This window comes from Muscardinus avellanarius (genome assembly GCF_963383645.1).
Source record: "Muscardinus avellanarius genome assembly, chromosome: 1".
NCBI classification, from domain to species: domain Eukaryota; kingdom Metazoa; phylum Chordata; class Mammalia; order Rodentia; family Gliridae; genus Muscardinus; species Muscardinus avellanarius.
The window spans coordinates 64,544,456-64,568,085 of NC_137786.1; the positions used below are offsets into that span (position 1 = coordinate 64,544,456).

Genomic DNA, 23,630 nt, shown 5'->3' on the forward strand with positions numbered 1-23,630 from the left:
CTTCAGATAGAAACTAACAAATTTTAATTAAGTCAAAAATGTTTACACAATTTAATGGTAAAAGGTTTTGTAAAGTATGAAATCAATAATCTTATTAGAGGAAATCATTTATTTGACACATTGAAATATGCAAATAAACATATGCAACTACAAAAAAGGCATTACATTCTCATACTACTTGAGCACACAGCAGTGGTTACAAACAATGAACTGCAAAATGAAATCTAGGATTTAATGCATAATATACCCTGTACGGAAAAGGTTCAGGCTTCTAACTTCACGGAATCCAGTACTGAACGTGCTTCCTTATATTCTTCAGCTTCTTCCAAGTCTTTTTCAGTTTCCTGAAGTGAAATATAATAAAAATTAGGTTTATCCTTCTCAAATTTCAGTACTTGGTTATTTATGAAAATATTCAAACCATTAATGTAAACAATTCAAAAATTAAAAGCAAAATAATCATAGACTTCACAGTTCTGTTCCTTCTTTATAGGAAAAGAGAAGAAATAATAGGCTTGGTTTTATTTTACTGTATATTCTCATACAATAAGTTAACGATTTGGCCATCTAAAGCTATCAGCAATCAAGTAATTAAAAACCTCAGAAAAATTTAAATAAAACTTTAACTTTTATTTTGTCATTATATCATCATCATACAAAAGAGTTCATTATTAAAAATAGATTAAAAGGCGGGATGTAGTGGTGTGCTCCTGTAATTCTAGTAGTTGGAAGGCTGAGACAGGAGAATCACAGGCTCAAGGGTAGCCTCAGCAACTGTTTCAAAATGAATGTTAAATATTTAAAATTTTGGCCCTCCATATATTATTAAATATAAGACAGAAATCTTTACTTACTAATATCTGCTGAAGATCAGTATATGCAGCTTCTAACCTGCGCTGGCAATCTGGTATCATCATCCGGGACTCTTGTAGGATTTCTGTCTATAAGGAGAATCTTGATGAGTTATGTAGAGATGATAGAACTTATGTGTGTTTAGCTTATATCACTGTATATAATGATTTAGGATAATCATAAAAATTATGATGGTAAGTGGTTCCATATCTAAATTAAATTGTGTATGAGAAGTTAGATCAGACTCTAAAATATACAAAGTACAAATTTCAGAACTTGTACTAAAGTTCGTTTTTGTTGTTATGTTTTATTTTTTGGTAATCACCTCATGGTAAGTAAAATTAAGTGGAAAACCTTTTCATAAAACATTTATTTTAAAAGGCTATTTAAAATAAACTATTTCCCCTGCTGTCACAAAGCACCTTTATCCAAAATGGGATCAGCTGGTTATATAAATATCTCCTGCATCTTTTGAGTAATAAAGAAAAACAGTGTTGAGATAATATCACAGGGAGATAATTACTGCATGAAAAAAGTTATTGAGTTATTGATCACATCGTGTGCACACTGCAGGAGGTTCTCACTGAAAGACAGAGGTAAAGAAAAATGAAAAGCAAAGACCAGCAGGTTCATATTTTTGATGCTTATCATGCATAAAAAGTTATTACTTATCCTTGTGCTTCATTTTAGGAGAGAGATTATGCTCCCCATGCAGTTTGAACCAAATTACCAATGTGGCACCCCTCTGAATCTGAACTTCTTGCCTATTTCTCTTGAAGACAAATACCAAAGAATTAAAAATAGACACATTTTTTCTAGAAGACATTTTTGGACGGAACATTTGCCACTTAAAGCTTATTTTTAATTATTTTATTAGTACATTGCAATTAGACATCATAGTGAGGTTCAATGTAATTGGCATACATGCACACAGCCCTTGTGTATTCCCCTGCACATCCCACCCCACTCTCCCTACTCCCTCCCCACATATGTGAGGTTGGTAGTAACACCTTCACATATTGCCACAGTATTATTTAAACTCTTTCCTTCTTTGCACACACACCCCTAGCCCTCTTCAACTACTCTACAAGTGTTTCTGCATTATTTAAAGTCCTTTATATCGCCTATGTTCTCTCTAGCTTCCATATACGAGGAGAAATGCATTAACCATAACTTTTGAAAACTGACTAATCTCACTTAGCGTTAACATTCTCTAGTTCCATCCATTTTCCTACAAATAACAGAATTTTGTTCTTCTTTATGGTTGAGCAAAATTCCTTTGTGTATTTAGACTACATTTTCTTTATCCATTCATCTGGGTTGGTTCCATAATTTGGCTACTGTAAATTACATTGCTATAAACATGGGTACACATGTATTACTATACCATTTTGGCTTTTAATTCTTTAGAAAAGATACCAAAAAGTGGTAGACATTGATCAGATAGCAGTTCCATTCCTAGGAACCTCCAAACAGATCTTTATAGTGGCTGTACTAACTTATAATTCCACCAATATTGCATAAGGGTTCCTATTTCCCCATATTCTCATTAGCATTTGTTATTGTATTATTGATAAATGCCATTCTAAATGAAGTTTTAGGTAGAAACTCAGTGTAGTTTTGATTGATATTTCCCTGGTTTCTAGAGAAATTGAACATTTTTTATATATTTATTGGTCAACTGTATTTCTTCTTTTGAGAAGTGTTTATTCAGTTCTATTGCCCATCTCTTGACAAGAGTCTAAAGAGAGAACCTACAGAATGGGAGGAAATCCTTGGCAGCTGACAGAGGACTAAAATCTGGAATATATAAAGAATTAAAAAAAAATCAAATTATAAAAGAAAAAAGTGAAATCAATAACTGGGAACCTCATCAATAAATTAAGTGTCAGATATCGAGCCTAAAATAAGACTTTTTTCTCAAGGTGGTAGTACGCTTTATTTCCTTAAACTATTCCAACAATGAAACGCAGATACCATTTTATTTTGTTTTGTTTTTGTGGTACTGGGAACTGAACCCAGAGGTGCTCTACCACTGAATTATATCTCCAGGCCTTTTCATTTTAAGATAGAGCTTCCTTAATGGCCAAAACGATTCTGGAATTTCTGATCTTCCCGAGTACCTGGAACTACAGGTGTATGCTACCACGCTCACAGATCTTAACATTTACTTCAAAAATATTATGTTTGGTCAAATACTTTCAGAAAAATGGGTAAAAAATTTGAACTTTCAATATGAATATTTATTATCTAGCTTACATAAAATAAAAAGGAGAGATAATTTAATGGTAGTAATACTGTACTTTAGTAAAAACTCTAATAAGTCCCAGTGTCTTCATCCTTTCTCTAGTAGTTTTGTCCTAGCTCATATTGTAAACGAAACCAGAAATGATATAAGAATGTTCTCTACCCATATATTTTCTCAGGTGGAAATGTACTGCTAAACTTGTGACTTTTTAATAATAAGATACAGTAAAAAGCCTCAAACACTAGATTATGACTTTACTTTCAGAGATAATTATGCTATGCTTAGACATGTAAGCACTGACACTAAATTATTTTTTTCATATTTGGTTAATTTGAATACACATAAAATATCAGTGACAGGAACACTTCATGTTTCTGCTATAAAATTCCTTCAGAATACCTTATAAAAATTACTATAAGGAGGATATGATGAATACAAAAAATTAGTTCAAACCCATCAGTCAAAATGTATCTTTATAAAAATTTTATGAAAGTTTACCAATCCCATCTTAACAATCCTATCCAAAATAATGCGCACCCGTTATTGTTCCACCTATTAGTGCAGTAAGAATCTTAAATTAGTGTTTCAAAATAGGACTTTGACTTAAGCAGGCCTGAAGTTCAGTCTTCTATATTCCACCCCAATTTATGATAAGTTTATTCTATGTTTAGTTTTCTGTATATTAATGGATTCTGTATCTGCAGATTCAATCAATGGTGGGTTGAAAATATGTGCTTGTTTGCTTATATTTACTTATTTTGTGAAAATGGGGTTTCAACCCTGGGGCATTCTACCTCTGAGCTATGCCCCCAGCCCTATATTTAATTCTTAATTTTGAATACTAAGTAGCTGAGGCTGGCCTTGAACCTGCGATCCTCCTATCTCAGCCTCCTAAGTTACTGGGAAATGCACCTGAACTGAACATGTACAGACTTTTTTCTTGTCATTATTTCTTATGCAGTACAATATAAAGATTATTTATATTGTTTTAGGTATTACAAGTAATGTAGAGATGATCTAAAGTATATGGGAAGATATATGTAAGTTTTTATTAATACTAGGGCATTTTATGTAAGGGATTCAAACATCCTTGAATTCTGGTATTCACGGAGGGTACTTAAACCAATATCTTTCGGGTACCAAAGGAAGATTACATGTGTGCAAGATGCTGGTGCAGGGATATAAAGATGAAAAAGATAAGTTCTCTGTCTTCAATCCAGTGTAAGAGCATAAACATGAAAACAAACATCTGATACTGCCTTGACAAAACCAAGCCACAGAAAAGCAAAAAAAAAAAAAAAAAAAATACAGTAATGGCCATGATTTACATATGAAAAATAACAATTACATGCTTTCTCTTGTAGTAACAAGTGACAGAGATTAACTGATTGAACCCAACTATACGCTGTCTATAAGAAGCTCACTTAAAAAAAGCTCACTTCAAACTTTAAACTCACTTCAAATAGAAAATAAAAGAATGAAAAAATATGCAAACAATATAAAAAAGCAGACATGGCTATGCTAATATTTGATAAAGTAGACTTCAGAACAAAAACATTATAGAAAAAAGAATGTTATGCTATCATAAAATGGTCAATTCATCAAGAAGATATAGTGATCTTAATTGTATATACACTAAACAATAGAGCTTCAAAATACATAAAACAAAAACTGGGAGGAATGAAAAAAGAAACAGATTACATACATACATACAGCTGGACTTCAAAACCTCACTTTCAACAACTGACAAATACCAGACAAAAATCAACACAAATATGAAAGAACTGGACAATACCATCAATCAACAAGCTGTAACTGACATTTATAGAATACTTCACCTCAGAAAGGAGGACTTTAAGAATACAAATACTTTTGCCAGGCGTGGTGGCGGACGCTTGTAATCCCCGCACTTGGGAGGTGGAGACAGGAGGATTGCGCAGGTTCGAAGCCAGCCGCGTTGGCTTAAGAGACCCTGTTTCCAAATTTTAAAAAATGTAAAAATAGGTCTGGGAGTGCAGCCCAGAGGTAGAAGGGCTTCCAGAGACTCCAGTACCAAAACAAACAAACAAACAAACAAACAAACACAAAAGAATACAAATACTTTTAAGTGCCCATGAAACATTTACTGCAATATTCTATTATCTTCAGCCAAACAACAAAATGAAACAAAAATCCCAACACATTAAAAAAGAAACTAAAATCATATACAGTAAGTAGATTCTCTAACTATGATGGAATACAATTAGAAATCAATAACAGAAAGATGGAAGAAAAATCTTTACTTAGAAAGATTAAACAGCCGGGCATCATGGCTCAAACTTGTAATCTCAGCAACTGGGAGGCTGAGACAGGAGGATTCCGGTTCACGGCCAGGCTTAGTTTACTAAGCGAGGCCCTTTGCAACTCAATGAGATCCTGTTTCAAAATAAGGAATAAATCAGGTGTGATGGGCATGCTTTTAATCCCAGTACCTGGGAGGCTGTAATCCCAGCATTTGGGAGGCTGAGACTGGAGGATCACGGTTTGCAGACAGCCTCAGCTACTACTTAGGCCCTCTGTAACTCACTGAGATCCTGTTTCAAAATAAAGAATAAAAATAGGGCTAGGGGTATAGATCAAAGATAGAATGTCCCTGGGTTCCACCCCCAGGAGAGAGGAAAAAAGGAAAAGAAAAGAAATTAAGCAGAACCAGGAGTGGTGGCACACGCTTGCAATCCTAGCTTTCAGGAGGCTGAGATGGGAGGATTGTGGTTTGAGGAAAGCCTCAGCTACTTAGTGAGGTCCTTTGTAACTGAATAAAATATCAGGCTGGGGGTGTAGTTCAGAGGTAGAATGCCCTGGCGTTTCATCCCCCAGTACAAAAAAAAAAAAAAAAAAAAATCCTGCATCTCCATTGGTTAGGTCATTTCTTGAGCTGGGCTGGGCATGGTGGTGCACATTTGTAATCCCAGCATTTGGGAGGCTGAGATGGGAGGATCTGGGTTTGCGAACAACCTCAGCTCTTAGTGAGGGCCTTTGCAACTCAGTGAGACCCTGTTTAACAATAAAGAATAAAAAATAGGGCTGGGGGTGTAGCTCGGAGGTAGAATGTCCCTGGGTTCCATCCCCAGTACTGGAAAAAAAACAAAAAAACAAAACAAAACAAAAAACAAACAAACAAACAAAAAACACAGCAACATACTTCAAAATAATCTATGGACCAACAAAAAAGTTTTGAAAAAAATATAAGTATAAAATCTTCTCAAAAGACAGGGAAAAAAGTCAAATTTTGTGGGATGCAGCTAAACCAGTGCCAAGGGGAAAATTTATAATACTAAATGCTATAAACTAATAATCTGTGTTCTTATTTCATGAATATAGAAAAATAAAAGCAAAATAAACTCAAAACAAGCAAAAAGGATGAAATTACTAACAATAAGAGCCCAAATCAATAAAATTAGAAACAGCAAAAAAAAAAAAAAATTCAATGAAACAAATAGCTGTTATTATTTTAGTGAAACAAAACAACCTCTAGCAAGACAAAGGTAAAGTGAAAAGGCATAAGTCACCCAAAGCAGTACCAAACTAGAAGATATTAGTATGGATCCTGCAACCACTAAAAAGAGAATAAAGAAATGCTATCAATAATCATAATATTCATGATTATGAACAACTTAGAAACAATGGATCAGTTCCATTGATAAACTGAAATGCTCTCAAAATTAGAAACTGTGGTAGAGAGGAAGATTCTATCAGAGGATAAAAGGACAAATTACAGAGAAATATTTGAAAACCACATATGTAGCTGGGCGTGGTGGCGCACGCTGGTAATCCCAGTGTTTGGGAGGCTGAAACCAGAGGATCGTGGTTCGCGGACAGCCTCAGCTACTTAGTGAGGCCCTCTGCAACTCAGTGAGACCGGGTTTCAAAATAAAGAATAAGAAATAGGGCAGGGGGTGTAGCTCAGAGGTCGAATGCCCCTGGGTTCCATCCCCAAACCCGCAAAAAAAAAAAAAAAAAAAAAAAAGGAAACCACATATGTGCTAAAGAGCATGTATCTTAAATATAAAGAAGTTTCAAAACCCTAAACTCAAAACTCAACTCTAGGTCTCAAAGCAATCAGAAAGAGGCAAAGGATGTGAACAGATATTTCATTGAAGAGAACACACAGAAAGCAGTAAGTATATGGAAATATGTTTGACATTATAAACTACGTGGTGGTGCACACTTGTAATCCCTGTGCTTGGGAGGCGGAGGCAGGAGGATCGCACAGGTTCAAAGCCAGCCGCGCGTGCTGGCTTAGGAGACCCTGTTTCCAAATAAAAATATAAAATAGGTCTGGGAGTGTAGCCCGGAGGTAGAAGGGCTTCCAGGAACCCCAGTAACACACACACACACACACACACACACAAAATTCTGCCTTTCATTTTAAGGAAAAAGATAGAAACATTTAATTATAACTCACAACTCAAGTCACAAAAATGTGGTTCATCTTTCCCAAGACAAATTTTAATTCACCACAATTGCTGCACATGTAATAACTGCAAAGTTTTTGTGAGAAATTGTCCAAAAATTGTACAAGCATGTGTTATAACACTTATGAAAAATTAAAAATGAGCTGTACCTCAGAAGAAATGAGATGTCTGATTAAATGTTATACTGCCAAGCATTTCTGCTCTAGACTAGATTAAAATAATCACCCAGAACATTTTCACCTACTGAGGGTAAAACCTCTCTGTATTTATCCCTAATCGAGAGGCCTAGGGATAGAGGCAAAGAGAAGGGATATCAGTAGCAGAGGGATAATATCAATTGGGGCAATATATTAAATGTTGTGCTAGCCAGAAAAGAAAAGGTAATAGAACACAACTTTAAATGACTGGCATTTTGGCCTTTTAAGGTCCTGAAACCTTCTGCCTGTTACATCATTTTTAAAATAGATCAGACTTAGTCCAGAAAGGAACTTTCTCCTGATTTTTGGCAAACAACTGCAGGTAAGTTTGGTATGGCCTGAGAGACAGCATCATATTGTATGCTATAAATTGGGCCAGTTTAGAAGAGCTAGGAAAGCCAGAGGAGAAGAGTTCTGGGTGTGAGAAGAGCCAAGGTAGTGTGAGTAGTGGCCAAGGATAGCATGAAGTTCGGAAGAGGAGAAAATCCAGAGATCGTAGAGAGCCTACAAAACACAGCACTTAGATTCCTTAATATTTCTAAGAGATAAAGAAAGTATCAAGAAGCCATTATTGACCTTAAAACTCCTAGGCAATCAGGAAGAGCAGTCCCCACAGTAGCCATTGTATATAATAAAAATACAAATGGCCGGGTATGGTGGTGCACGTTTGTAATCCCAGTACTTGGGAGGCTGAGAAAGGAGTATCACAGGTTTGCCACCAACCTCAGCTACTTAGTGAAGCCCTCCACAACTTAGTGAGACTCTGTTTCAAAATAAAGAATAAAAAATAGGGTTGGGAGTGTAGGAGGTAGAATGCCCCTGGGTTCAATCCCCAGTACCAAAAAGAAAAAAAAGACCACAATATAACTAAATCAAGGAAAGGAAATTAAGAAAAGCACGGCAAAGGTTGGGCTAAAGACAAGTTTCTAGGAGATTCTGGAATAAAACTGCATTTGAGTTGACAATAGCAAAATAATTAGATATGAAACATAGTTATGAATTTAAGTACTAAGTTTACTATTATGAATCTAACAAATGTCATAAACCATGACCAGTGTGACAAGGAAGAACTTTAACATGGCTGGACACAGAAGGGACTTTTGAACAATAACTTTTCCTTTTATATGTGCATATATAGTCAATGATAAAACTAGTATGTAGCTAATCCTTACTTATAAAGTAGTAATTTTACTGAAAGATAAATGTATAAATGCAAATTAAAAAAAAACAGGTTCTGTAAAATCTGACATTATTTGTAAAATTTTATTTAGAAAGAGAAAACATTCATTCCCCAACTACATTTAAAGTTTCCATTCTATCTACATAGAGCTTTCTTTCTTTTTTTTTCTTTTGACACTAGGAATTAAAGCCAGGGGTATTTTAACTCCAAGCTAAGGTACTGATGATTGAAACAGGGCCTCACGAAGCTGCTGCAGACCCTGACAAATTGCTGAGGTTGACCTTGAACCTGCAATCCTCCTGATTCAGCCTCCTAAGTACGGACTACAGGCATTCACCACTGTGGTAGTTATAGGGTTATTTTTAAATACATTATTAGTAATGAAAAAACAGCAAAGAAAAAGACCTAATGAGGTCACTAGGTACATGACTTTGAAAAGATGTTGATAGGGTCCAAGAAGGTCCTGGATAAAATAAAGCTATATACTATGTTGTAATACTTTCCAAATAGATGTGAAAAAACAAAGACATAGCAAGAAAAGTACAAAAGTAGTATGTATCATCATTTTAAGAATAAAAAATTTCACTACATAGATAAACCCACAGAAAAGCAGTTAGTTCATAAAGATCAATATATCTGGGTCATTCTATATCTATTCCTCTGTTAACTGACCCTCCTTCAATTTTTGACTAATAGTCACAAATTTCCTTTACATACACAAATTGCTATCCACATACAGAAGGCAGGTTCTCCTATTAGCTTGCGAGGATAAATGACTCTCTTCTTGCATAGCCAAAAGAAGAGGAGGTTTCAGCTCTAGTCCTTTTGCAGTGCAGAAAGCATCTACCTATAGGAAAATCCACTCTAGTGATTAATTTTGCTGAATTAAGTCTGGGCTAAGTGAGTTATGAACATTTGGATCATAATTTACATGGTGAAAACCAAAGTTTTAAGACATAATCTATATTAGATGGTTTTGACTCTCCTTTATCCTACTGTCATCTAGATTTTATTTTAAATGTGCTGTACATTAGTTTTTAAGTAGAGGAAAAAGTGATTTGAGGTACATTTTAAAAAGCTTGATCTAGCTGTTGTGGGGGGAAAAGAATGGGTCAAGAATCAAAGGTATGCCAACTAGGAGGCTTTTATGATAGTAAAGGCAAGAGGTAATAGTAAATTGGACTAGAAAGGTGGTCACAGAGACAAATATAGTTGGAAAAAGAAATAGAACCTGGCAGAGGGTGGTGGTACACATCTGTAATCCTAGTACTTGGGAGGCTGAGAAAGTAGGCTCACAGGTTTGAAACTAGCTTCAGCAACTTAGCAAGATCCTCTTATAAAATAAAAAATAAAATAGGGTTGGAGGTGTAGTTCACAGGCAGAATGTGTCTGGGTTCAATTCCCAGTACCACAAGATCAGAAAAAAAGAAACTAGGGCCTCGTGATATAGATGGGGTTATCAGAAAAATAGAGAAGTACTAAGAAGTACCCACCAAATATTTGGCCTAGATATCTGGATAATGGAAATATCATTTTCTGAGATGGAGGAAATCAAAGAATGAACAGTTTTTTTGTTTTAAGGGGGCAGGCTGGATTGAAGAATGATCGAGATTTTTATTTTGGACACCCAAGCATATATATAAAGTAGGCCATTAACTGAGTATCTGGATCTGTAGTGCCTAAGCCTAGAGATAAAAACTTGGGAGTCAGTGGCACTAGAATAAATGCCACGGAGTTAGGGATTCTGGTATGTATGTATGTATGTATGTATGTATGTATGTATGTATGTATGTATTTATTTATTTTTGCGGGTCTGGGGATGGAACCCAGAAGCATTTGACCTCTGAGCTATGCCCCCCGCCCCCTTTTTTATTCTGTATTTTGAAACAGGGTCTCACTAAGTTGCAGAGGGCCTCACTAAGTAGCTGAGGCTGTCCGTGAACTGTGATCCTCTGGTCTCAGCCTCCCGAATGCTGGGATTACAAGTGTGCGCCACCACAAATGGCTTTTGTTGTCTTTTTAAATGCTGTGTTTTCAAGAGTACCTATAGCAGTGCTTGGCATGTAGCAGGTATTCAATGAATTCTGTTGAGTGGATAAACAAATACATATAAAGATGTTTAAGACCTGTAGGACAGTATGAGATTACCTACAGAGTGATTGTAGCTTTAACTCTTTAAAGGCTAAAAAAAAGAAAAAAAGTGTGTGTGTGTGTGTGTGTGTGTGTGTGTGTGTGTGTGTAGAGAGAGAGAGAGAGAGAGAGACAGAGAGACAGAGACAGAGACAGAGAGCATAGAGCGTGCGCAGGAGCATACACACACATATGCGCTCAAAAAAGAAGACTGAGCCAGGCGTGGTGGTGCATGCTTGTAATCACCGAGCTTGCGAGGTGGAGACAGGAGGATCGCGCAGGTTCGAAACCTGCCTTGCTGGCTTAAGAGACCCTGTTGCCAAATTTTAAAAAAGTATAAAATAGGTCTGGGAGTGTAGCCCGGAGGTTAAAGGGTTTCCAGGAACCCCAGTACCACCAGCACCACCACCAAAAAAAAAAAAAAAAAAAAAAAAAAAGACTGAGACGTACTTACTGGTAATAAAAAAGGAGAAAAAGGTTATCTGTGTCATATGATGTTGAAGAACCTAAGATGAGGACAAGGGAATGATGACAACATCACCAATAGTTATATCCATGGCTCAGGCACATAATCCACTATCACAAGAAGGAAGAGATCATGGGTTCAGATGTGGGTAGGTTGATGGATTTTGTAGTGAAAAGGTGAAAAAGAATCCTGACTTCATTTTTTCAAAATATTATAAAACAAGTGTCAGCTAAAAGTGAATATTTAATAAATGCTCTTATGAGAATACAAAAAGTTGTTACGGAAGCATAAAGAGATGGACCCTAACTCAGTGCAGAGATGGGTATAAGAGAGGCTTGTAGGACGAACAAGAATTCATCAGGAAAGAGTAAGTAAGAGTATTCCAGATGTCCAAAAATCTGAGGCACAGATACTTAGTGAGGCTCTCAGCAACTTAGTGAGACCCTGTTTCCAAAATAAAGTATAAAATAGGTCTGGAAATATAGCCTGAAGGTAGAAAAAGCCCCTGGGTTCCACCCCCAATACCCCCCCAACACACACACACACACACACACACACAAAAAAAAAAAAAAAAAAAACTGAGGCAAAGAAGAAAGGGCATGCTCAGGTGAAAATAAAAGGCTAAGAGGCTCAGGTAGGAACTGATAAGAGATAAAGTTAGAGATAAGTAGGTGCTGGAATCAAGAAGAGCCTTGGATACAATGCTAAGGAGACCAAAATTTGTCACAAGACATTCAGAAGTAGACATACTGAGAAGTATAATATATAATTTTGGTGATCTTCATTTCAATTTGTGAAAATATTTCTAAATTTAAATATGTAAATACAAGAGGCCATTCTTATATTACTATTTAGCAGTAGACAGGCAGTAGACATTAATGATTAAGAGTAGAGATTCCAGAGCCAGATTGCTTGTGTTCAAATCTCAGCTATGCCACTTAGCAGCTACCTGAATTTGGGCTATTATTTTACCTGTTTTAGTTTCCTTATCTTTAAAAGAAAGGTTTCATAGTGAAGAAGTATATAATAGTACATCTATTGTTATAAGGACTCCATTAGCTGGTATGATAGTCTAAAAATGTTAGCTATTATTATTTAAGATACCATTTTACCTGCTTTTTAAGTGCATAATTTTCACTATCTTCAGCTTTCATTTTTTCAATCTTTTCTTCTTGCTGTTTTGCTTCTTTTTCATACATCACTTTTTCTTTGACCAATCTATAAATAAGCAAAAAATGTTTCAGAGAATTAGCTTTTTCTCTAGGAAATAAACAAAACAAACAAAAAATTATGTAAATATAAGACATACTTAAAATACTAAAGTCAATAGACTATAGAATGGAGGGAGAAAAATACCTAAGCCATAGCTATGATCTTTGTGCAGTTAAGTATTTAACCTCATTAAAGCAAGTGCAATTTATTAAAGCATGAAACTCATTTTTAAAATAAAAAAGCCTATTCCAATCATTCTATTTACAATGTGAAAACAATACAGACATCACGTACTAATACTTCTGTCTTGGTGTGTGTGTGTGTGTGTGTGTGTGTGTGTGTGTGTGTGTGTATTGGTGTGCTGGAGACTAAATCCAGGCATTCACACATGTTAAGCAAATGTTCCACTACTGAGCTTTAACCCTAGCATATTTGGTATGATCTTTGAGGAGGTTTAAAACCCTATACTTTTGTGATGATGAGTGGATTGCCAATTTGAGTGGATTATGAGCCACCTAAGATAATGTGATGTTGGATGTGTTGAGAAGACTGGCTCATGTAAGGCAGATTGAAAGGGAAGTCCTGCCCTGAATGTAGGCAGTGCTGTTCTGATAGGTGCAGGACCTGGATCAAAAGGAGAAAGCTGAATGAAGGGATGTGTGGTTCTTCCTGAGAAAAGCATGCCTGCTCTCCTCAGAGATACTGGCTTTCAGCTATTCCAAATGGACTTTTCACCATCATCTCTCCAAGGTGTCCATTTTGAACTGGGACTACATTATCTGTTACTTTTATTCTGAGATTCCAGCCCTTTGGACCATTCAACTAGCTGCTAGTTTCTCAGGCTCTCCGCAGGCAAGAGGCAAACTTGGGACTAATCTGCTTTGGACTGTAAGATGATTTGATAAATTCCCTTTACTATATATGTGTCCTGTGAATTCTGTTACTCTAGAGAACCTTGACTAATAATACAACTCCCTTTGGCTCTTCTACCATTTAAAAAAAAGTTAAAATGAATCAGTGACCTAAAGGTAAGAACTAAAATTCATGAAAACATACAGGTAAAGCTTAGTGACCCTGGATTTGGCAACAAAGTTTTAGATATGACACCAAAGCACAAGCAGCAAAAGAAAAAAGAAGAAAAAGATAAATTCACTATTAAAATCTAAAGTGTATGTGTTTAACACAACTCATTAAAAAACACAAATAACCCAATTTAAAAATGGGCAAAGGCTGAGTGTGGTGGCTCATGCTTGTAATCCCAGCATGCAGGAGGCGAAGACCTGGGGATCACGGTGCATGGACAGCCTCAGCTACTTAGCGTGACCCATCTCAACTCAGTAATGTAAGACCCTGTTTCAAAAAATTTAAAAAGACTAAAAAATAGGACTCGGGGGAGGTGTAGCTCAGAGGTGCCATGCCCCTGGGTTCCATCTGCAGGGGAAAAAAAAAAAAAAAGCAAAGGAAACTGGACATGGTGGTGCATGCTTATAATCCCTGTATTTGGGAGGCTTAGCCAGGAAGATTGTGGCCAGCCTCAGCTACTTTAGTGAGCCCTTCTGCAACTTAGTGAGCTCCTGTTTAAAAATAAATAATAAAAATGGGGCTGGAGGTGCAGGCAGAATGCTCCTGGGCTCAATCCCTAGTAACACACATACATACACACCACACACAGCAAAAAAAAAAAAAAAAAAAAAAAAGGGCAAAAGGTAAGAATAAATATTTCTCTAAAGGATAAACAAATGTGCAATAAGCATATGAACGGATGTTCAACTTCACTGGTCATGAATGAAATGTCATGAATAGCTGAAAGCCACAGAGAGATAACATTTCATACTCATTAGGATATCCATAATGAAAGTTAGATAGTAACAAGTTTTGGAAAGGATGTAAAGAAACGATCCATCCAACATTGCCACTTAGTGTAGTTGCTTTGAAAAAGTTTGGTCATTTCTCCAAAAAAATTAAAGTTACCCCTTACACACCAGCAATTCTATGCCTAGGGATATATCACAGAAAAATGAAAACACATCCACATAAAACATGTCTATGAATATTTGCTACAGTATTATGCTTAATAGGCAAAATATAGAGATACCCCAAAAGTTTATTTATTAAAGTGAATGAACAAACAAAATGTGATTCCACTTAGTGGAATATAATTTGGCAATAAAAGGAGTAAAATGATGATTCATGCTATAACACATATGAACTTTGAAAACATTAGGCTACTCTGAAAAAAAGAACCTAAAAGGCCACTTACTATATAATTATATTTACAGGACATATCCAGAATAGGAAAATACAGAGAGACAGAAAGTTGAGTAGTTGCTTAGGACTGGAGAAGATGGGAGAATTGGGATGGTAATAACTAAAAGGTAATAACTAAAAGTAATGAAAATATCTAAAACTTATGTGACTGGTGTAGACTATAAATATACTAAAAAGCAATAAACTATACTTTAAATGGGTGGATTATATGATATATGAAGTATATATATCATATAATTAATGGGCAAAATGTAGAGATACACCGAAAGTTCACCTCAATATACCCACTACCAAAAAGGGGGAAAAAGGCTGTGACCACAAAGTGAGCTGCAAGGGAAAACTCTGAGTCCTAATACATTAAACACAACAACTGAACAAGTGAACATTATGTACAGAAATCTGTATTTTTTGTAATTTAAAAGTGCTTTCACAATTCGTAATAGCCAAAATATGGCACCAACCTAGGTCTCCATCAGCAGATGAATGGATTGCAAAATTATGGGAAATACACACAATGGAATTCTACTCAGTTATAAAAAAAAAGAACAAAATCATGTCATTTGCGAGAAGATGGAAAGACCTGGAGAACATTATGTTAAGTGAGATCAGCCAAGCACAGAAAGGGAAGGGACTTATGTTTTCTCTAATATGCCCAAACTAGGGAGCAGTGGGGATACCAGAGGGACACCAGATAATAGAGGGGAAATCTCAGCAAAGCTAGAAAGGAAGGATAGGAGAGGAAGAAGGCTAAGGTTGATTAATGAAGGAGCTACATCCATATATGTGTAAAAATATAAATATATAGCATGGTTAACCTGGACACTCATTGTTGGGAAGGGGGAAAGGGAAGGGAGGGAAGAGTACCAAGCAAAATCTGAATGTATGCCATTTTCAATATGTTCCACATAAAAAAAAAAGAAGAAGAAGAAATCAGATGCTTTCCCTAATATGTGAAAGCTAAGGAGAAATGAGTAACAGGAGGAACTCTGAATGAAGGTGATCCTATAGAGGAGCAAATAAGGCGACCTAACTGAAGGGATGGGAGAGGAGAAGAAGGAAACTCTCTAAAGCACATGAGGATGTACTTAAACAAACATATCAAAGTCAATCACTAAGCCAAGCACGGGAAGGAGGGATGAGGAGGAAATGGGGTGGTGATTGGGTAAGGGCTAATTGGGTGATGTTGTGCACATATGTCTACACAAGCCTTGTATCCCATTAAGATGTATGACTACAATGCACCAATAAAAACATTTTTTAAAAAAGTGCTTTCAGCCAGGCATGGTGGCGGACACTTGTAATCCCAGCATTTGGGAGGCTGAGACAGGAGGATCACAGTTTGAAGACAGCCTCAGCTGCTTCTTAGTGAGGCCCTTTGCAACTCAGTGAGACCCTGTTTAAAAATAAAGAATAAAAAATAGGGCTGGGGGTGTAGCTCGGAGGTAGAATGCCCCTGGGTTCCATCCCCAGACAACAAAATAAACAAGTAAAAAATAAAAGTGCTTTCATAATAATTTTTAATATTACAAATATTTATCCTTTGAGAGTCTAAGTAAAGTCATTAATGCAAATTACTATAGATATTTGTCTAAAACTTCCTTTTAAATAGTGAAAAAAGCTGACTAGGACAGAGATAGCAAACTGACAGCCAGTTTAAATGAAACCTAAAGATGGTTTTATTTTACTCACAATGGTAAAAAGAAATAAAAAAATAAAGAGGAGGGGAAGAGATTTGTTGCCACATTAAAAGCTGGGAGAGCAAACTTATTTGCGGTACTGGGGACTGAATTCAGGGGGATTCTACCTCCAAGATACACTCCCACTATTTTTTATTCTTTATTTGAAACGGGGTCTAAGTTGCAGAGGGCCTCACTAAGTATCTGAGGCTGGCCATGAACTTGCGATCCTCCTGTCTCAGCCTGCCAAGTACTGGGATTACAAGCATGTACCACTAAGCCCAGGAAAGGCTACTATTTTAGATGGATCATATGCTCTTCACTTTGTCTCAATTCACATTTCTCCCTGTTTTCCAAATACCCTGGCTTTACACTTGGTCCCTGTAAAGCATCTGACTTTTGTACTAATATGCTGAAGTATCTTGCATATTATCAATGCAATAGTGCTATTGTTGTTTTTATCATTCTATAATAATGACTATTTTCAGAATACCAGGTATATACCCAGAGTACACTGGATGCACAATGAGACTTTCAATCTTTCTAAATCTTTTTGGTACTTCTCCTAGCAATGAAAGTAACTGGAACTATATAGGCTGTAAGAAAGCAGTAATTATTAACATTCTGTAATTCAAGGACTTAGTTGGCAAATTACAGCCAGGGAGCCAAATCTGATATGCTATCTATTTCTGTATGATTTAAGAGCTATGAATGGTTTTATTTATTTATTTATTTATTTATTTATTTATTTATTTATTTATTTATTTATTTATTTATTGGGTGGCACTGGGGGTGGAACCCAGAGGCTTTCTACCTCCAGGCTATACTCCCAGACCTATTTTATATTTTATTTGGAAACAGGGTCTCACTAAGTTGCTGAGAGCCTCACTCAGTAGCTGAGGCTGGCTTTGAACCTGTGCGATCCTCTTGTCTAAGCCTCCCAAGTGCTGGGATTACAAGTGTGTGCCACCACGCCCGGCGTATGAATGGTTTTATATTTTTGTTTGTTTTTGGTACTGGGGACTGAACCCAGGGGCATCATACCTCCAAGCTATACCCCCAGCTCTATTTTTCAGTTTTTTAAAATTTTTAAACAGGGTCTAACTAAATTGCTGAGGCTAGCCTTGAACCTGTGATCGTCCTGTCTCAGCCTCACAAGTAGTGGGATTACAAACATGTACAAGCACATTCAGGTGGTTTTTATGTTTTTAAAGGGTGAAATATTTTTTCTAAAAAGTTTGTGACATATAAAAGTAATGGAATTCAATTTCAGTGTGCAACTGGAACACAACCATAGTCAATGATTAATGTATTATCTACGACTATTTTCACTCAATGAGAACACAGATGAGTAGTTGAATGGTACAGCCTACAAAACCTACTATTCTCTCTCTCTCTCATAGTCAATGATTAATGTATTATCTATAACTATTTTTACTCAGTGAGAACACAGATGAGTAGTTGAATGGTACAGCCTACAAAACCTACTATTCTCATCCTCTCCCTCTCCCTCTCTCTCTCCTGGTCCTATACAAACAGCTGCTGAGCCAGGACCTGGAAAACTGTCCCTAATTAACTATCTTAGCGTTTATCATACTACACCAAAGCCAGTTTACTCGCCAGGTCTTAAAATCCTTGAAGACAGGATTACATAATATTTGTATTGTATTTTTCACCTTCACATATAATAGATACTCGTTGTAAATTGAATAAACAAAAAGTTAAGTCTAAGGCAGGTGTGGTACATACCTATAATCCCAGTATGTGTGTGGAGGCTAAAACAGGAGGACTTCAGGTTTGAATTAGCTTTAGCAATTTAGCAAGATCCTGTTTCAAAATAAAAAATGAAATAGGCCTGTGGGTATAGCTCAGAGGTAGAATGCCCCTGGGTTCAATCCCCAGCACACCCCCAAAATGTGTCTAAAAATCTTACTACTACCTTTTAACATTTTCAATCTAAAGATATCCATAAACAATTCTGAAGTATAACAAAAGAGCTCACAATAATTGAGAAATGAGAACAGTACAGTCATCTTTGAGAAAGTATATAGTGAAGGGAAGGATTCTATGCCCAGGCCCACAGACAATTTGATCAATAATCCCAGTCATTCCAGTCCACTGTGCTTGTCTATGGAAAACAGCAGCAATGTCTCCAACAACACTGAAGACACACCTAACATGTCACATTTGACAAGTGAAAGTGTTAAATACTTGTAAGGCTACTAGAATATCAAAACGAATAAAAGTCAACTTTTTGTTGAAAAGTGTTCTGTGAAAAAGCTTAGGAAACACATTATTGAATAGCAAAATTACTGCTCTGAGAAGAAAAAAAACACCACCTAGTTAGCAAGAACCCAGTAATGCCAGTAATATAATATTAAAGTGAATACCTGGGCAAGATGCAGTATGAGAAATAGAATAGGTTCTATAATCTTAAATAGTAACAGGCCAAGATATTAATGATAAATCCCATTATGCTAAAGAGGATGTATAGGACATGTATAATCTCATCAACTATTATCAAATTGCTTTCCCAGTGGTTTTATCAATTGATACCAAACTTGTATGAAAATTTCTGCTTTTCCTTAGCATCCTGGTGAACTACCAGAATTAACAGAATTATTAAATTTCTGACATTCAGAAGAGTATGAAATAGTATGATATCAAGATTTGAAATATTAATTTTTGATAAAGCTTATTAAAATAGTAATTACTGGAGAAGTGTTTGTGGAATCAATGAACATATATCTTTTGGAATATTTGGCTCTTTTCTCCTTTTAAAAAAAAGGCTAAGATTTAATTAAAAAAAACATATATAGCCACAAGTTTTAAAATTATTATTTTCTGTAATATATGTACATATATATAAACACATGCTTCTCTAAGTACAGAAATATATGGAAATTATAAGGGACAAAATTTTAAAAATTACTTATAATCACACTGCCCAAATTACTAAGGACACCAAATACATAGTTCTGAAATCCAAAAAGGCAAAAAAATAGTAAAGTTTTATTGTTTGACAGAAACTCTTTAGCAGCAAAGTGTGACCACAACTTTAAGTGTGACTTTGTGTACACCACTTAATATGAAGTCACACATTTCATCATATAAACATGAATGTTAGATTATAGCATATTTCTCTAGATGCTATTATGTAAACACAAAGATAATTAAAAGAAAAACCCTGGAATTCAGAACTGAAGAAATTTTAAAAAGAGATTACAAATCTCTATTAATACCTTCATATTTTCTACTGGTCTTTCTCTCAACATGTATTTATAAAAGTCTTACATTTATACATATAAAAACTACTGGGATCAGATATAAGATGGCTTACTGAAGTATTATTCTAGTGGGTATTTAGGCCATTCCCATTTCCTATGTTATACAAACACTGTGATGAATTTCCCTTCTTATACACTGTATCAACATGTAACAGTTTTTACAAAATACTTAAATATAGTGCACAATGTGAAATTAGACTAACCTTTTCCAGTTAGTGATCATTTACTAGCACTTTCTTTTCCTACTGATGTCATAACCCACTGCTGTCATTCATTATCAATGAAAAACAAGACATAAATATTTTTTGAAATCTACTCCTATTTTAGTCCATCATTGATATTTGGTTTCAATTTGTATCTTTTTAATATAAGCTTTGATACACTATTTAAACTTAAACTAATAATATAAAATTAACAAGAGGAAAAACAAAAAAATGAAACACAAAGAAAATACAGTAAATCTAAAGGGTTCAATATAAGGCCAACAGGAGTTGTAGATAGTATACAAAATTAAAAAGGGAAATAATTTTTGTTTTAGAGGATAAAATTTCCCAGAGGTGGGAAAAAAGAAAAAAAAAAACAACAACAACAACAACCGAGGATTCTTCCTTGAAAGGGCTCTCTAAATGCCAAACAGGATTGGCAAAGGATCTCAGCTATGTACATTAAAAATTTCCAGAGATTCTAGGAAATTAAAGCTTTTAAAAAGAGAAGAAATAGGTCACCTATAAAAGAAATACAAATCAAATTGACATTTCACATTAATAACACTAGGTAACAAAACGATGAAGCAATCTCTTCTGAGAGAAAATGATTTATAACCTTGGATTTATAACGATAATGAAGAATGATGGAAAAATTCATTAACTCATTTAGCAATTATTAATTGAGAGGCTACTAAGTGCCAGACATGATTTTACATACCAAAGATACAGTGGTGAAAAAAACCAAAATTCCCTGCCCTATGGCCCTTTATTTATTTAATTTGTGATATTGGGTATTAAACTCAGGAGCATTCTACCTCTATGCTATACCCCCAGTCCTACTTTTTATTATTTATTTTGAAACAGGGTCTCACTAAGTTGCTGAGGGCCTCACTAAGTAGCAGAGGCTGGCTGTGAACCTGCCATTCTTCTGTCTTAGCCTCCCAAGTACTAGGATTAAAAGTGTGCACCACTATGTCTGGCCCTGTGGCACTTTTTAGTAGAGAAATAAAGACAAACAAAATACACAGCATAGTAGACTATGGTAAGTGATTTAGAAAAAAGAAAGTGAAAGAGACTGGTAATTCAGGGGTACTGAACTTAAAATAGGATAACCCAAGAAAGGTCACTTTGAAAAGATATATAAGTGAAATAAAACCCAAAAGAGGCAATAAGTCATGTGAATAACTGATGAAAGAAGTAATAAGCCAAGGGAACTTCTTTTAGTTGTATAAACATGCCCCTTTTCTGAAAAAATTACTTAAGAGTGAACTCTAGTGAGCTAACAATGAAAATCAAGAAAAGAGATCAACAGATGAAGAAGCCATAGTCAGCACAATGCAACCGTTTAATGAAGCAGGGGGAGAAAAAAACCCAAGATTTAAATTGTGAGACTTCCGGGAAGATGGCGACCGAGAAAAGCGGGGCTTAAGAGCCCCGCTAACAACCAATCTCCATTACCACAAAATCAGCGCCTTTCATAGCCAGAAAACACCACCACCAGAGAAACAAAAAAATCACCAGGCTCCAGAGAGAAAGCGGACTGAGAACAGACCTCAGAGCCACAGAGGAGATACACCGGCTTCACGCCCGAGGATGCGGCAGCAGCGCCATACTGCCGGCAGCAGCGGCGATTTCACCGGACGGCTACAGCAAGCCGAGGTGAGCCGCTGCGGAACAGCCAGGCGGGATTTCTCGGCGAAGGAACATCTAAAGCTCCCAGTGGCTGAGCTCAGCACACGCTGCAGGGATTCAGAGTGGAAATCAAAACCAAGAAGAAATACGCCAGCCTCACGGCCGAGGGCGTAGCAGCGGCGCCATATTGCCACCGGCGGCAGCAGCAGAGAATTCACCAAGTCCAGTACGGCTACATATGCGTACTCAAGAACAGTGAGTCAAATTGCGGGCCAAAGAGGAGAAATCCCAGTACTGTCTCCCTGGGACTTGACCCAGTGGGGGAATGGCGGTGGCAGAGATATCACACCATAGGAGAACGTGCAACCTGGCACCCCCCACAATCTAAAGCAGCCTCTATCGACTCTCTGGGTCGGAGACTCTGTGATACAACCCAGTAAAGGAGTAGTGGGGTCTGAGATACTACTGACTCGAGATCCAGAACACCTTAAGTGAAGTCATAGTGACCCAAGGGAAGAACCCAGAGAAGGCACAAACTTCCTAAATCATGGGAAAGAGGAATAATACTAGAGCAATGAATGCCCACAACCCCACAACATCAGAACCCGATAAAACAGAAAATCAGAGATTTCTAGAAGATCAAATCAGGAAAATAACTGTAGAAATAATAGAGGTGCTTCAAAAAGAACTCAGAGAGAGCCAAAAAGAGATAAAGGATGCAATTAATGAAGTAAAGGCCTCAATTCAAAGCACAAACAACCGATTAGACCACATGGAGAACAGAATCTCACTCTTAGAAGATGATCATTCCAAAAATGAACGCATAGTTTCTAATCTAGAAAAAAATATCCGACAGCAGGGATCTGATATTGAAGAAATATGGGCCCATTTTAAGAGAGCTAACCTAAGAATAATTGGAATAGAGGAGGGAAAAGAAAGTGAAACTAAAGGGATCAACAATCTCTTCAAGGAAGTAATAGCAGAAAATTTTCCAGACGTAGAGCAAGAGGTCGATACGCAGGTCCAGGAAACGTATAGAACTCCCTTTAGACAGGATCGGAGAAGAGGATCCCCACGCCACATAATTGTCAAAATGACCAATGTGGAAGCCAAGCAGAGAATCTTAAAGGCAACAAAAGCAAAGGGCCAAGTGACATTCAGAGGCAAACCAATTAGAATCACTCCAGACTTCCCAAACCAAGTTATGAGAGCCAGAAGGGCTTGGAGTAACATATTCCCAATTTTGAAAGAAAACAACTTCCAGCCAAAAATTTCCTACCCAGCAAAACTCTCTATCAAATTAGATGGAGAAATAAGAAGCTTCCATGACAAACAGAAACTGAAGGAATTTATGTCTTCAAAACCAGCACTAGAGAAAATACTCAAAGAGATTAACTACAAAGAAGAAATAGGTAACACACACCAGAACCAGAGAAATAAGATTTTCCATCCAACAGACAACTAAGATTGGTTATCTGTGGAGATTCATTATTTAGGTTAGTCTCTTACCTATCTCTAAAGGGTATTGTTTGCCTTTATTGTTAATTTTTAGGATTTCTAGTTGGAATATTAATATACCTTCAGATATAGCATTTGGAAATATTTTATCCCATTCTATTAGTAACTGTTAACTCTGTTTACATTGTCTTTGGATATACAATATATATTTTTTTATTTTTTAGGGAGTTTGTATACTCTTCTGTTGCCTGTGCCATTGAAATCATATCCAAGAAATCACTGCCAATTTCAATGTTGTGAGGTTTTATGACCCAGATTTTCTCCTAAAAGTTTATAGTCGTAAGATTTATATTTAGGTCTTTTA

General features: G+C 36.2%; 1 protein-coding gene across 1 annotated transcript in view; it reads right to left on the minus strand.

Annotated features, from left to right (window-relative positions):
* Positions 1-263: 263 nt before the first annotated feature.
* The window catches only part of TBCA (tubulin folding cofactor A), a gene marked incomplete at both ends in the record, with an annotated part of 66,631 nt that continues 43,264 nt past the window's right edge, over positions 264-23,630 (minus strand). Inside the window, 2 exons of the mRNA XM_080719041.1 lie at positions 264-344; positions 12,640-12,745. Of these exons, the coding sequence (XP_080575167.1) occupies positions 264-344; positions 12,640-12,745 (187 nt within the window). The remainder of the gene's footprint in view (positions 345-12,639; positions 12,746-23,630) is intronic.